At 40.0% G+C, this 13,317-nt stretch overlaps 1 protein-coding gene across 1 annotated transcript; it reads right to left on the bottom strand.

Moving 5' to 3' along the window:
- Window positions 1-6,709: 6,709 nt before the first annotated feature.
- On the bottom strand, window positions 6,710-8,393 carry LOC144701061 (alpha/beta-Hydrolases superfamily protein). Its single transcript, XM_078572747.1, has 2 exons — window positions 7,912-8,393; window positions 6,710-7,264 (listed from the first exon to the last, which is right to left on the bottom strand). Exons 1-2 carry the CDS (start codon window positions 8,292-8,294, stop codon window positions 6,841-6,843), a joined length of 807 nt encoding a protein of 268 aa, XP_078428873.1. The 5' UTR covers window positions 8,295-8,393; the 3' UTR covers window positions 6,710-6,840.
- Window positions 8,394-13,317: the final 4,924 nt, after the last annotated feature.

The raw sequence follows: 13,317 nt of genomic DNA, 5'->3' as shown, positions 1-13,317 counted from the left end.
AAATTGTTTTCAGGTTTAGATGTACCATGGATGGATCGGCAAGCGTCATCTGTCACGTCACACGTCACCGTGACAGAAACGTGATAGATGACGTGATGGTGACGGTGATGGTGATGGTTTTTAGGGTACATGACGGTGATCGTGACGGATGACGAGGAGGGCATGACAGGAACGTGACGTTGACGGGGTGCCCTGGGCGCGTGATGTGACGGGACGGCCGTCACGGATGACGGCCGTGACATTAGTTTTTAATAAATTTGAAAAATATTATTGTTAGAACTTTTGATTTTCTGTCGTTTCACACAGAAGTCCTTGTTTTTTTTGTGCCTGAAAATCGATGCCGTCTATAAATTTTTGGAGATAAATTCCTTAAAATTTCAGTCCTCTTAAGCTTTTCGTTGTCCATACGTCATTTAAATATTTATTACGGTAATATCCCATTTTGTTGATAAGTTGATCTACTTTCAACATAATAATTAATTTCTTCAACAATAAGTTTACAAAAAAATATAATTAATTTTCTGACAAATTATGAAACATTAATGGGATATAAATCCCTTAATTGTTTTGTCCTCTAACTTTTCCATAGTAAAAACCATATGGAATGTAAAATATTATTCCAATAATTGATATATTACTGTAATATCCCATTTTCCTGATAAGTTGATCTATCTTCAACATAATAATTAATTTCTTCAACAAAAAAATTCCTATAAAAATATAAGTAGTTTCCAGACAATTATGAAAAATTAATTGGAGATATATCCCTTAAATTTTCAGTCCTCTAAGTTTTCCACAGTAAAAACCAAACGGCATTTAAACAATTATTCCAATAACTGTATATATTACCATAATATCCCATTTGGTTGATAAGTTAATCTACTTTCAACATAATTAATTTCTTCAACAATAATTTTACAAAAAATATAATTAATTTCCAGACAAATTATGAAAAAATAATTGGAGATAAATCCCTTAATTTTTCAGTCCTCTAAGTTTTCCATAGTAAAAACCATATGGAACCCATCCCAACATTAAATGTTAATTAATGTCGGGATGGGTCCCTCAATTATGAATAAATGAGGGACCCATCCCGACATAAATTAACATTTAAATAATATTGAAACGTTGGTGAACTTGAAGCTAAGGATTGGGACATGTATTCCTATGAGCTCTAATTTGATTTTTACCTGGTTTTTTTGGAAGGGCTTTGTAAATTATTCATTTAAAATTACGATAAAGTATGTTCACATCATAATTTGATAGTTACCTTTTCTGCAAGAATATTGAGATTGCTAAGGAACACTGGCAAAAAATTGTCCAATATAGTTGCAGTTGAGAGACCAACCTTACAATATTGGCATGATAGAAACAAAAAATGACACAAACACAGAAAAGCAATACCTTACACTAGTCATCGTCAGAAAAGTCTATCACCCTATCTCCATCACACAGTTGAGCATTCTTGGCACGTAACTAACACTTCACTATGAACAAGAGCTAAATGCTTTTAGTAGTAAGACGTGCCCTCTTGACAGTGACGACTGCACATCCTCTGGAGATAAACGCTCTGGTGGGGCACTAGTCGCACATAGTAATAGAAACTCTTGCGCACGGGTAGATAGTCGAGTGTGAGTTAGTGTGCCTATGCGTGCCACCATCCTAATACTGTCTCCGTGTCCTTCCTCCCCGTTGATTGGAGATAAGTTTCCAATTCCTCTATAGGAGTTGGTACCCATCATTCCTTCTCCCTAGCTGGTACTACACCATCGATGATCAGTGAGCCAGCCATCATCCTCAAGGTCGTTACCAATTATATCCTGATCACCATGCAGGGGCATAAGTCGACGGACAAATGCCAATGCATCACGCATGATGCTAGGATTGAGTGATGATCCCCTGTTGAAAGGGTCAAGAATGGCTGATGTTGTCGTCACTCGGTTCTTAAAAAATTGACTCGTACTTCAACATCTTAAGCTTCATGCTCTCACAAGCTTGTCTGATAGATACAATTTGTTCAGTGGTCATCTTTCTTCCCATCGTGAAGATTGTAGAAATGTCAAACTTATGCAAGATAATATCGATATGTCGCATCAGCTTCTTTAAGATGCGAAGGACTTCCACGACTCTCACTATCTTTGAGCCACTAACACAGTTTGTCGTCCTGTAAAGTGGCCCAAGTATGTCGCGGAAGGCGGCCAACATTTCCCACTCGTCACGTGAGAGTCTCATGTTCTTATCTATTATAGACAAGATTTGTAAGGCCATAAAATCAATGACTTCTTGCTTCTCCAACGCGGCATGTAACATGTCATGCGTACTGCTCCACCATGTTGGGCAGTCTAATGGGAGATTGTTGTGATTCTTCTGCATGTTTTTGCATGTCTTCACGTACTTTTGCCGTCATTTAGTCGATGCTTGGATGCTTGTCACTAAGAATCTACAATGGGCAACTGCATCCCCCCAGGACAAGGCCGCTGTCATGAATCACCATTTCTGCATGACTTGCCGCGGCCTCGCCCATGGTGTCCAAATCATCTATATCAGCATCGTATGCAGTATCATGTACTTTGTTCACTATGCAACTGTCCGCACTCCTTGGAGGAGGTGTGATCATTGATATACACAACGATTTCAATGCAGCCTGAACAATGATGTTCAGCATGTGGGCTGCACATGGAACATGTCGGTCCACTGTGAAACGATCATTCACCTACTTGAGCTCCTTTGCAAGAAATGATATCATCCCCCCGTTACTTGATACATTGTCTATAGTTATAGATCCAACCTACATATACAAAAGGTTAGTTTTGCGATAAAGCAATATGACACAAAATGAAGCATAACGGGCTGTTGCCGACCTTCGTCTTCAACCTGAAGTCTTCCACCGCTTGGAGCACTACTTGTGCTCATATTCTCACCATCGTGTCTCCCCACTAGCTCACGTATAGCAAGCACACGTTCATATAGTTCCCACGAGTTGTTCACCCAATGAACCATGATGCCGAGAAGACCACATAGATTCTCAGCAGTCCACACATCCACCATCAATGAGACCTTGGGGACATTTACTAATAACTCTACGAGCGTCCCTTTCATGACCCCGTATAGATTACGTATCGCAGCCTTTATTGCCTTCGAGCCTGGTGGGTCAACTATCATCTCAACAGCATACTTCCACATAATCTTGAACCCCACATTGTCCACCATGGCCCATGGGGAGTCCGTGAGACAAACAAATTGTGCTATGATCTCCTTCGTCTTTTCTAGCATATTTGTGACTACACCACCCTACCCGTACACCTCAGCTATCGTCCGTTGATCGGGATTAGTGCCTTTTAGCTTGCTGTATACTCCATCATGACTGAACTACAAGTGCCTCCCGAATATGTTTGCCGGCACGTCTTGCCTCCACTTCAACCTATTTCACAGTGGGTCAACTTTTTGGTCGGGGCATAATAGGCACTCCCTTATGCCTGACCCAACCTCCATGAAATATCTCACTATTTCTGCCTTCCCTTTGCATTTGGTATGTGACGGCCCAACCAACGGTAGAGTGGTTTCCCAAACATCCTTTGTCAATGACTCTACTGCCAAGTTGACGTGACGGCGACGTGACAAAATTTTCATCATGTCACCTTCCATCACATAACGTCATCTGTTCCGTCACGTCCAGGACTTCACGTCCCGGACATGCTGTTCCCTAGTACCATGGCAATGGTTTTATTTTTGATCCAGGTTCTTAATGAGCACCTTCTCTAACATATTGATGTGATTGAATGAGGATGCCTTTTACCCAATTGCGTTGTTCTCATTTTGGATGAACAAGTTGCCACTCAGATGAGCTGCCAAGCCATGAGTTCAAACCTTTCCAAGTACAAGGTTCATTTTGGGGAAATAATGCATTTTAAGTTGCTTCATTTGTAGCTCCAAAAATTAAATTAAACTCAATCACAACTGAAGATTGTGAAGCCTTGGTGATATATGTCCAAAGACTTGTGAATGCCAATAATGGGAGGAAATTCATGATTCAAGGGTTGATGAAACTTTAATAGGCCAAGAAGGCAGCAAACCCTTGTCAAGAATGGTGGGCTCGATGAAAAATTTTCACCTTCCATGATGAGATGGATTGTCACAGAGGGTATCTGTGTCCAGGTGATTCAATTCATTGTTTTATAGATGTCGTTTTGATTCTGTTATCATTCTTCCCGTTACAAGTCATTCCAAGTTTTCATCCATATTGAGGCCCCAAAACGCAATACTTACTCTACACTTGTTAAGTATACACAACAACCCCTTTATCAGTAGATAGAAGTAAAAGAGGGGGCTAGGAGATATAAGAAAATGAAGAGAAGATGATTCCTAGAGTCTGATTTTTTCTGCATTGGTAAGGGGAGTTTTTTTGATTGAATAGAACATAATTATAAGCAATCATTGCCTTTTGACTCTTATTAAAAGTGCCTTAAATCTGCTGATGTTGTGATTGAACATTTTATCCTTCAAAAAAAGGGAGTAACACTTGCTAGTTACTTATAAGTTTCTTTAAAAAAGCATTTATATTAACTTATTACTAAATTAAATTAAATGACAACTAAAATCCTGACTTATATTTGATATCAATGAATCAAACCTTTGTGGACAGAGGTTATATTTCTGAATGACAGAAAGGTCTCTGCAAGATGCCCATGGGTGGGAATGAGGTCTGAAGATGACATTAACAAAATACATCACATTATATGGGATGAACTTGAAATTAGGGCTTACAAATGTCGCTTACATGCACAATGCAAGGAAGGGTCAAATGCATTTGGGCCAAGTATTAAATGAGCAAATTTTATCTTTAATTTCTATTCTTTTATTTTTATTTTTATGATAGGAATTAAATATAATTTAATGAAATAAAACTACTGAAAAGTAATTCAAAATAACTATGCAAAGATCATCAAATATTAATCCATTTTATGTTAATTTATTCCTAAATTTATTAAAGATTTATGGGAATTTATAGAAATTTATAATTGAAAACACTAGTTAATTGTAATTAAAATACCTTATCTGACATTTTGGGAGTGTCGAGTGATGTATGTGAGTGGAGTGGAACAGATAAAAGAGATACCATGCTAATTTCAATATAGATGACAGAGAATATGCGTTGACACGCGGAGGAGTTGGATGTGGCATGTGTGATAGTGGAAACTTAGGCTATCGGTGTTGATAACCTAGGAAAAAGGATGTGGCTGTTACTTGGAAAAAATACAAAGATCATTCTAACCTCGTCATCACATGCTGAACAGATTGAGTTGTGCCTTTACCTTCATGTTTCTTGATCTGTTCATTAAATCCTTTGCCATTGGAGTACAAGAATAAATCCAAATGATATTTTGAATAAGCAAAACACTCCGTTTATAGCAATTAGGAAGAAAATCCAAGGGTGCCTTTTAACAAGGATGGGGGTTTCTATTTATAGATTTGAGATGTTGGATGAATATAGGAGGAAAAGATGGAACTACCCTCAAAATTTCCACCCATGATTCTTTTTTGGGTCATTAAATATCATCGTCCGAGTTTGGAGCAATCTGAGCCATTCAATTTTATCTCTGTATTTCTATGGCAGATTGCTAGTGTGGAACACATATCTAGGAGTAGAAAAGTCAATTAACGCATTAAAAACATTTAAATGAATTCAAAATTATATTTCCTGTATTACGAATTATATTCTTTGCCAATTTAAGTTCAGAAAATTGAATAAGAATAACAGAAAATCCAGAAAAAATAAAAGAGTATAATAAACCACTTAAAATATTTGAATGAATATAAATAATTATTTTTGAACTTTAAAATTATTTTATTATTGAAATTAATGTCAACTAATTATGGGAAAATATGATAAAATCAATAAAAATTGGAAAGTCCTTATGATTATCATTTGAACCATTAATAACATACATTTGATGATCATTTATATGAAAATAAGCACATTATAATATGTAAAATTATTACTAAAAATGACATAATATTTATGATTATCAGTTGATAAGGAACTTGTGTTAGGCATTAATATTGGCCTTTTTCTACAGTTCTCGCTGAGTCTTTCTAGGTTAAATTTTCCTCCATAAGAGTGTGTTTGGGTTTGGATTTTTTTATGGTTGGTAAACAGTTAAATATTATTTTAATTTTTTAAAGCCATTGAGTTCATGTGAGAACATAGATGGATGACTAGCTATATGGGTTTTTGTACAGATTACTCTCAAGTCATACTGATCATCTTCATTGAAGTACATTCCAATTCTTATTGATGCATCCTAAGGCAATCCTCAGTTGACCAATCTATTGAAATTTTTTTAGACTGGTCAACTGAGTATACCACATTACAAAGGATTGACAAATTCTATCATTATTCTATTTAATATCAAGATGAAGCTACATTGAAACCCTTGATAGTGGAGATGAAAAAATGGAACAAGTGAAATATTTGTATATTGGACACTAAAGGCAAACAGTGGTTCGTTCACCAACGAACACAAATGAATGCAAATGAAATGAACAGAGATACGAAAAACTATTTCTAGCTGTTCATTCATCAACAAATGTAGTTCTTTCGCCACCGAACGACAAACTTATGATCCCTAATTTATTATTCCTCTCTAATTTTAAAATTATTAATATCTTTCTCTCTTGATTCCTTGTGAATAGATATTGAAGCCCTAAGTCAACAATACACGTTCAAGCTTCCATCAACTTTATTTTTAAACATACAAATTTCTCACACCAGCTGGCATTGATTTGACAGGTTATGAACAAGTAATTGACTATTGGGTCCACATGGCTAGACAAACAGCATCAGGACAGCCTTAGGATCACCTCAATCAGGGGCTGGGGCGCAGTCAACTGGGGGAAGTGTCCCTCAAAGTCAATATTCACAAGGGATGCGGGTCCATTGACCTTTCTCCGAATGTAGTCTGCAACTGAGATGGGGACCACCAAGTCTCTGGTCCCATTGACTATGGTGCATGGGACTTTGACCTGCCCAAGCATGTCTGTAAAGTCACTAAGGAAGACGGCTCCAGCTAGGGGGAGGGCCACTTGGGACCCCATTCTGAGCAGCAATTTGCCAAACTTGGCAACCTCAGTGGGGTAGCTTTGTCCCACTACAATCGCGGCAAAGGCTCTCGCCCAAGCCTCGAAGCTCGACTCTATTGCAAGAAAAACACCCTCCACACCTTCCCTCTCAAAACCTCCTTCATAGTCAGCAGAATTCAGATATCTGCACCAGTTACAAGAATAACAACATCAGAAAAGTTTTAAGAAAAAGAGTGGCATCCTTGCTATCAGCTATAGCTTTCAGCAAAGTTGTAAGCATTTGAATCATTACAGAGCCCAGGGTTAAGGTTTGAATCCTAGGTACAAGACACTCAGTCTTTAAGGTTTTTACAAAATCTTTCTACAAGCTTAGATTTTAACATAGTAGGCCCTTGAATCTTAACATATATTAGAGCCCATGCAAACGGTTGGAATTTTAGTCTGATGTTTTAGGTGAGGGCCCTCGCTATGAGCAATAACTTTTAACACAGTGTTAGGTAGCTTTGAATCTTAACATAATTGGAGCCCAGGTCAAGGGATCCAATCCAAAACACAACACTCGGAGCCTTTGTGGCAGGTTTTGAAGGATACTGTTAAAGACTGCACCCTACAAAGATAAGTTGGAGAGAAAAACTAGCACCCTTGCTATGAGCTATAACTTCTAGCACAGTGGAAGGCGATTGAATCTTAACATGATGTAGGATGCCCAGGTTAAGATTCCAATCCTAGGCACAACACACTAAGCCTTTGCGGCAGGTGCTATAGCTTTTAACAAAGTGGCAAGCGCTTGAATCTTAACAAACAGAAACTCAGGTTGAGTTAGGGGAGAACCTCGGTGAGGCGCAGAGGAGGAGGAGACGGCCGAAGAGATCTGGCCGTTTGATAGAGGCGAGGCAGCCTATCATGCCGGACATGGAATGGCCGACGAAGAGGACGTCCTTGAAAGAAAAAGAGTCCAGAAGAGAGATGAGATCGTCGGCGAAGGCGTCGTAAACGTTGGGCTTGGACTGTTCTTGAGTTGTCCGGCGATCAACGGCGGCAGAGAAGTTCAAGTCAAAGACGAGAACCTTGCAGAAATTCGCTATCTCAGGTAAGACATACTCCCACACCGATTGATCTCCTCCGAAGCCATGAGCCAGCACAACTGTCTTCTCTCCTGACCCTATCGTTTTGGCGTTCAGGGTCAGAACCTTCGCCTTCTCCAGCATAACCATGGCTTCCTAATTCTAGAGAGAGAAAGTAGAGAGACGGCGAGAGCTTGTGAAAGGGGAGGGAGGATGCAAGACTTATAATAAGAGAAGATTTTCCTTTACGGGGACGTCGTGTTGACGACTTGGGTCGGTAAGGGTTCCTACTTTCTTGAATGTTGAAAGAAAATGCTTGAATTATTCTGATATGAAATCCTTTCTTGCTTGGAAATGCGTCGTGGCACGCTTCTCCGTTTCTCCGCAGAGAGAGAAAGTAGAGAGAAGAAGACTGCGTGGAGGAAACATGCGTTAGGCTATTGAAGAAGATAAGATTTCCCTTTTTGATGACGTCAAGTTGACGACTTGGGTTTTAAGACTTTCTTGAAAATTAAAAGCTTAAATTATTGTGACGTAAAATCCTCATTCATGCTAAGATATGGGACGTGGCCGGCTGATATTTGATGAGATAAGTCTGGTAGCGACAGCTTCTCCATTTCTTCCTAGAAGAGAACGTAGAGAGGAGAGCGGAGGGGTTGAGGGAAAAAACGCTGGAGGCTAGACTTACGAAGAAGATAAGATTTCCCTTTGATCTGTCGACTTTAGTCGGTGAGGATTAATACTTTCTTAACTATGAAAAGAGAATGCTTAATTTATTGTGAAATTAAATCCCACTTGATGCTTGAGTATTGGACGTGGCAAGCTGAGGATTTTGCCGACATTTATTTGCTAATGACAGCTTCCCCCAATGGCGAGTAGAAGACAAACTACTTGTGGTTTGTCTTTATCTTATCGTCCTCGTGCAAAGCGAGGGGGCGGATACGTCCAAACCAAGATTTTTTTTTGCCGCCCTAACCATTAATTTGTTGGCATTCGGCATTAATTAAATGCAACGACTTTATTCATTCGCTTTCATCGCGCAGACTCAACCAAACCATTCATTCTTTATAACTGGGTTCGCGAAAACTTCATCTATTATTCTCGTAAATTCTTGTTGTTTCTACCGTCAGTTCTATTCCCCACATGAGTAGATTACAATTTACAGCTTAACTACATTTAAAAGGGCGACAGTAGATCAGATTAAAACTGAAATTGTTGAACCCATTAAAGATAAAGGCTTTGGGAGTAGATTCCACGAAAGAAGGATAGATATTTACGCAAGAACGAGCTTTTCTCTCTTGTGGAAGATCACTCGTTTCTAGGTGTCTGATTGTTACAGGACAAAGTTGAATATTTGGCCTGAACGGAAATCATCTATTTTTTTTTACACATCTTTTACACGGAATACAAGAATGAATATTGAACGGAAGTCATCGCTTTCTAGAAGAAGGTGTTGATTGTTACACGGCATAGTTGAATATTGAGCCTGAGTGGAAACTGTCGTCTAATATTTTTTTACACAACTGTTACACGGAATAGATTATTTTATGTCTCTGAAAGTCATCGACATATGCAGTGTGGTTGAGAGAGAAAGGCAGGCACGAGAGAGAAAGAGAATTAAGTGACATCCGCAAAGGTATATCCGCAAAGATAAGAGAGATGAATAAGACATAGAAGAAAGATTAGGAAATTTAACATGGGTAGCGCCATTTGTGTCTGGCTACCGGAGATAGATGGATAGACAGACAGATGTAGTAGATTATAGATGGATAAAATGATAGATAGCTGGAACGAGAGATGGAAGAGGTGCAAATCAAAAAAAGAAACCACCATAGGATGTACAGTAGCCTACATATATATGTTTATATGAGAAGCAATAAAAGAAAAAAATGTGCATCTCTTACAATGGAAGGATCATCAGATAGATAAATAAAGAGAACGAATAGATGTCAACTATAATATGGAGAGAATCATGAGAGATATAGTTTGAGAAGTAGAGATTCAACTAAGAGATATGTAACTCCAACAGTGGTAGACCGAGAGAGAGAGAGAGGGAGGGAGAAAAAGAGAGACAGAAAGAGAAAGCGATAGATCGACAGAGAGAAAGGGAGAGACAGAAAGAGAGAAAGCGAGAACGGAGAGAGATAGAGAAAGAAAGGACAGAGATAAACAGAAAGCGAGACACTGAAGAAGAGAAAGAAAGAGAGAAACAAAAAGAGAGAAAGCGAGAGAAAGACAGAGACTGAAGGAGCGAAAGAGAGAAAGAGAGCGACAGAAACGGAGAAAGAGAGAAAGAGAGAGACAGAAAGGGAGAAAGAGAGAAAGAGAAAAAGAGTGAGACACAGAGAGAGAAAGAGAGAGAGAAAGAAAGAGAGATAAAGAGATAGAGAAAGAGAAAAAGAGAGAAAGAGTGAGACACAGAGAGAGAAAGAGAGAGAAAGATAACGAAAGAGAGAGACAGAGAGAGACAGAGAGAGATAAAGAGAGAGAGAGAGAAAGAGAACGAAAGAGAGAGAAAGAGAGAGAAAGAGAGAGACAGAGAGAGAGAGAGAAAGAGAGAGAGAGAGAGAGATAAAGAGAGAGAGAGAGAAAGAGAGAGACAGAGAGAGATAAAGAGAGAGAGAGAGAAAGAGAGAGACAGAGAGAGAGAGAAAGAGAGACAGAGAGAGAGAAAGAGGGAAACAGAGAGAAAGAGAACGACAGAGATAGAAAGTGAGACAGAGAGAGAGAAAGAGGGAAACAGAGAGAAAGAGAACGACAGAGATAGAAAGAGAGACAGAGAGAGAAGAGAGAGAGAGAGATAGAGAGAGAAAGAGAGAGATAGATAGAGAGAGAAAGAGATAGATAGATAGAGAGAGAAAGAGAGAGATAGATAGAGAGAGAAAGAGATAGATAGATAGAGAGAGAAAGAGAGAGATAGATAGAGAGAGAAAGAGAGAAACAGATAGAGAGAGAAAGAGAGAGACAGATAGAGAGAGAAAGAGAGAGAAAGAGAGACAGAGAGAGATTGAGAGGGAAAGAGCGAGACAGGGGGGTAGGGAGGAAGGGAGGAAGAGAGAGAGAGTTAGACAGATACAGAGAAAGAGAGACGGAGGGAGGGAGAGAGACTGTCAGACAGATAGACAGAGAGAGAAAGAGAGAGACAGAGAGATTGAGAGAGAAACAGCATGACAGTGAGAGTGAGAGGGAGGGAGGAAGGGAGGAAGAGAGAGATACATAGACAGAGAAAGAGAGGGAGGGAGGCAGGGAGAGAGAGATATAGGCAGATACAGGAAAAGAGAGAGGGAGAGAATGAGGGAGAGAGAGAGATAGACAGATACAGAGAAAGAGAGGGGGAGGGAGGCAGGGAGAGAGAGATATAGGCAGATACAGGAAAAGAGAGAGGGAGAGAATGAGGGAGAGAGAGAGATAGACAGATACAGAGAAAGAGAGAGGGAGGGAGGCAGGGAGAGAGAGATATAGGCAGATACAGGAAAAGAGAGAGGGAGAGAATGAGGGAGAGAGAGAGATAGACAGATACAGAGAAAGAGAGAGGGAGGGAGGCAGGGAGAGAGATATAGGCAGATACAGGAAAAGAGAGAGGGAGAGAATGAGGGAGAGAGAGAGATAGACAGATACAGAGAAAGAGAGAGGGAGGGAGGCAGGGAGAGAGAGATATAGGCAGATACAGGAAAAGAGAGAGGGAGAGAATGAGGGAGAGAGAGAGATAGACAGATATAGAGAAAGAGAGAGGGAGGGAGGCAGGGAGAGAGAGATATAGGCAGATACAGGAAAAAAGAGAGGGAGAGAGAGATAGACAGGTACAGAGAAAGAGAGAGGGAGGGAGGGAGGGGGAGAAACAGAGATAGACAGATACAGAGAAAGAGAGAGGGAGGGAGGGAGCAAGAGAGAAAGATAGACAGATACAGAGAAAGAGAGATGGACGGACGGAGGGGGAGAGAGAGATAGATGGATACAGAAAACGAGAGAGGTAGGGATGGGGGAGAGAGATAGACAGATAAAGAAAAAGAGAGAGGGACGGAGTGAGGAAGAGAGAGACTGACAGATAGACAGAGAGAGAGAGGGAAAGCGAGGGAGAGAGGGAGAGACCGACAGACAGATAGACAGAGAAAGATAAAGAAAGAGAAAGAGAGTGAGAGAGAGATACAGACAGAAAAAGATATAAGAGAGAGATACAAACAGACAAGAGAGGGAGAGAGATACAGAGAGACAAAAGAGAGAGAGACACAGATAGACAAAGAGAGAGAGACAGAGAGACGGAGATAGAGAGTTAGAGAGGGAGGGAGCGAGAGATAAAGAGACAGACAGACAGACAGAGACGAAGCGGGCCATAATGTTCTTCCTCTCTCCAAATATATTCTTTGAAATATCGACGTGCTTTTTACATCGTGCGGGGGGTCGACATAGACAAGCCATGATTCTCTGCCTGGCCCGAGATCTGAACGGTGGCTCCACGTTGACAATCTGCAAAGTTCATGTCTGTCGTATCTGTGCCTCTGCCTGTCGTTTACGTCCAATTCTGCAACGTCGACTTCCATTACAGCTTGCGCTTCCTCTTTAGCCCACCAGCAAAGTTTTTAAAAAAGTATAAGTAAAATTAATTGGCATCTTCTTTCTCTATTAAAGAGCACACGGCGATATAACTACATATATTACCGTATGTTTTGACCGATCTTCCACTTTATCAACAAGGGATAAGATATTCAAACCTGCAAACTCTACCCCTTAATGATATCACAGTCAAAACGCGATGTCATTAATTAGGATAACTCATTTCGCTTGACCTGTTTACTTGGAGGCGTTTGTCCACTTCCTCTGGCAAAAGAGAGCTACCGGATGCGAATCTCTGAACATGGATATGAAAACTTCTTGGGAGATCTCCAATCGAAAATGAATTTCTAGTTGAGTATTTCTTAAGAAGAAAGTTTTTTTTTTCGTCAGAGAAGATGGAACTTTCTGATGATGTCGAGCAAGACGACAGACATCACCGACAAGGGCGAAATGGGCCAAACTCCATGTGAGTTTGTCTTTTTTCACTTGCGCTGCCGAACGCTGTGAGGTATACAAAGAGAAGGCATACGAACTCCATGTGAGGTACAGAGAGATAACCTCTGATTGGCTAGAGATGAAGCCGTAGATGCCATTAACATTTTCTCTCTATATGCGTCCGTCT

Source organism: Wolffia australiana, chromosome 3, assembly GCF_029677425.1.
Source record: "Wolffia australiana isolate 7733 chromosome 3, ASM2967742v1".
In the NCBI taxonomy this organism is placed as follows: domain Eukaryota; kingdom Viridiplantae; phylum Streptophyta; class Magnoliopsida; order Alismatales; family Araceae; genus Wolffia; species Wolffia australiana.
Note: the sequence above shows the minus strand (reverse complement) of the source record. Positions and strands in the feature narration are given on the sequence as shown.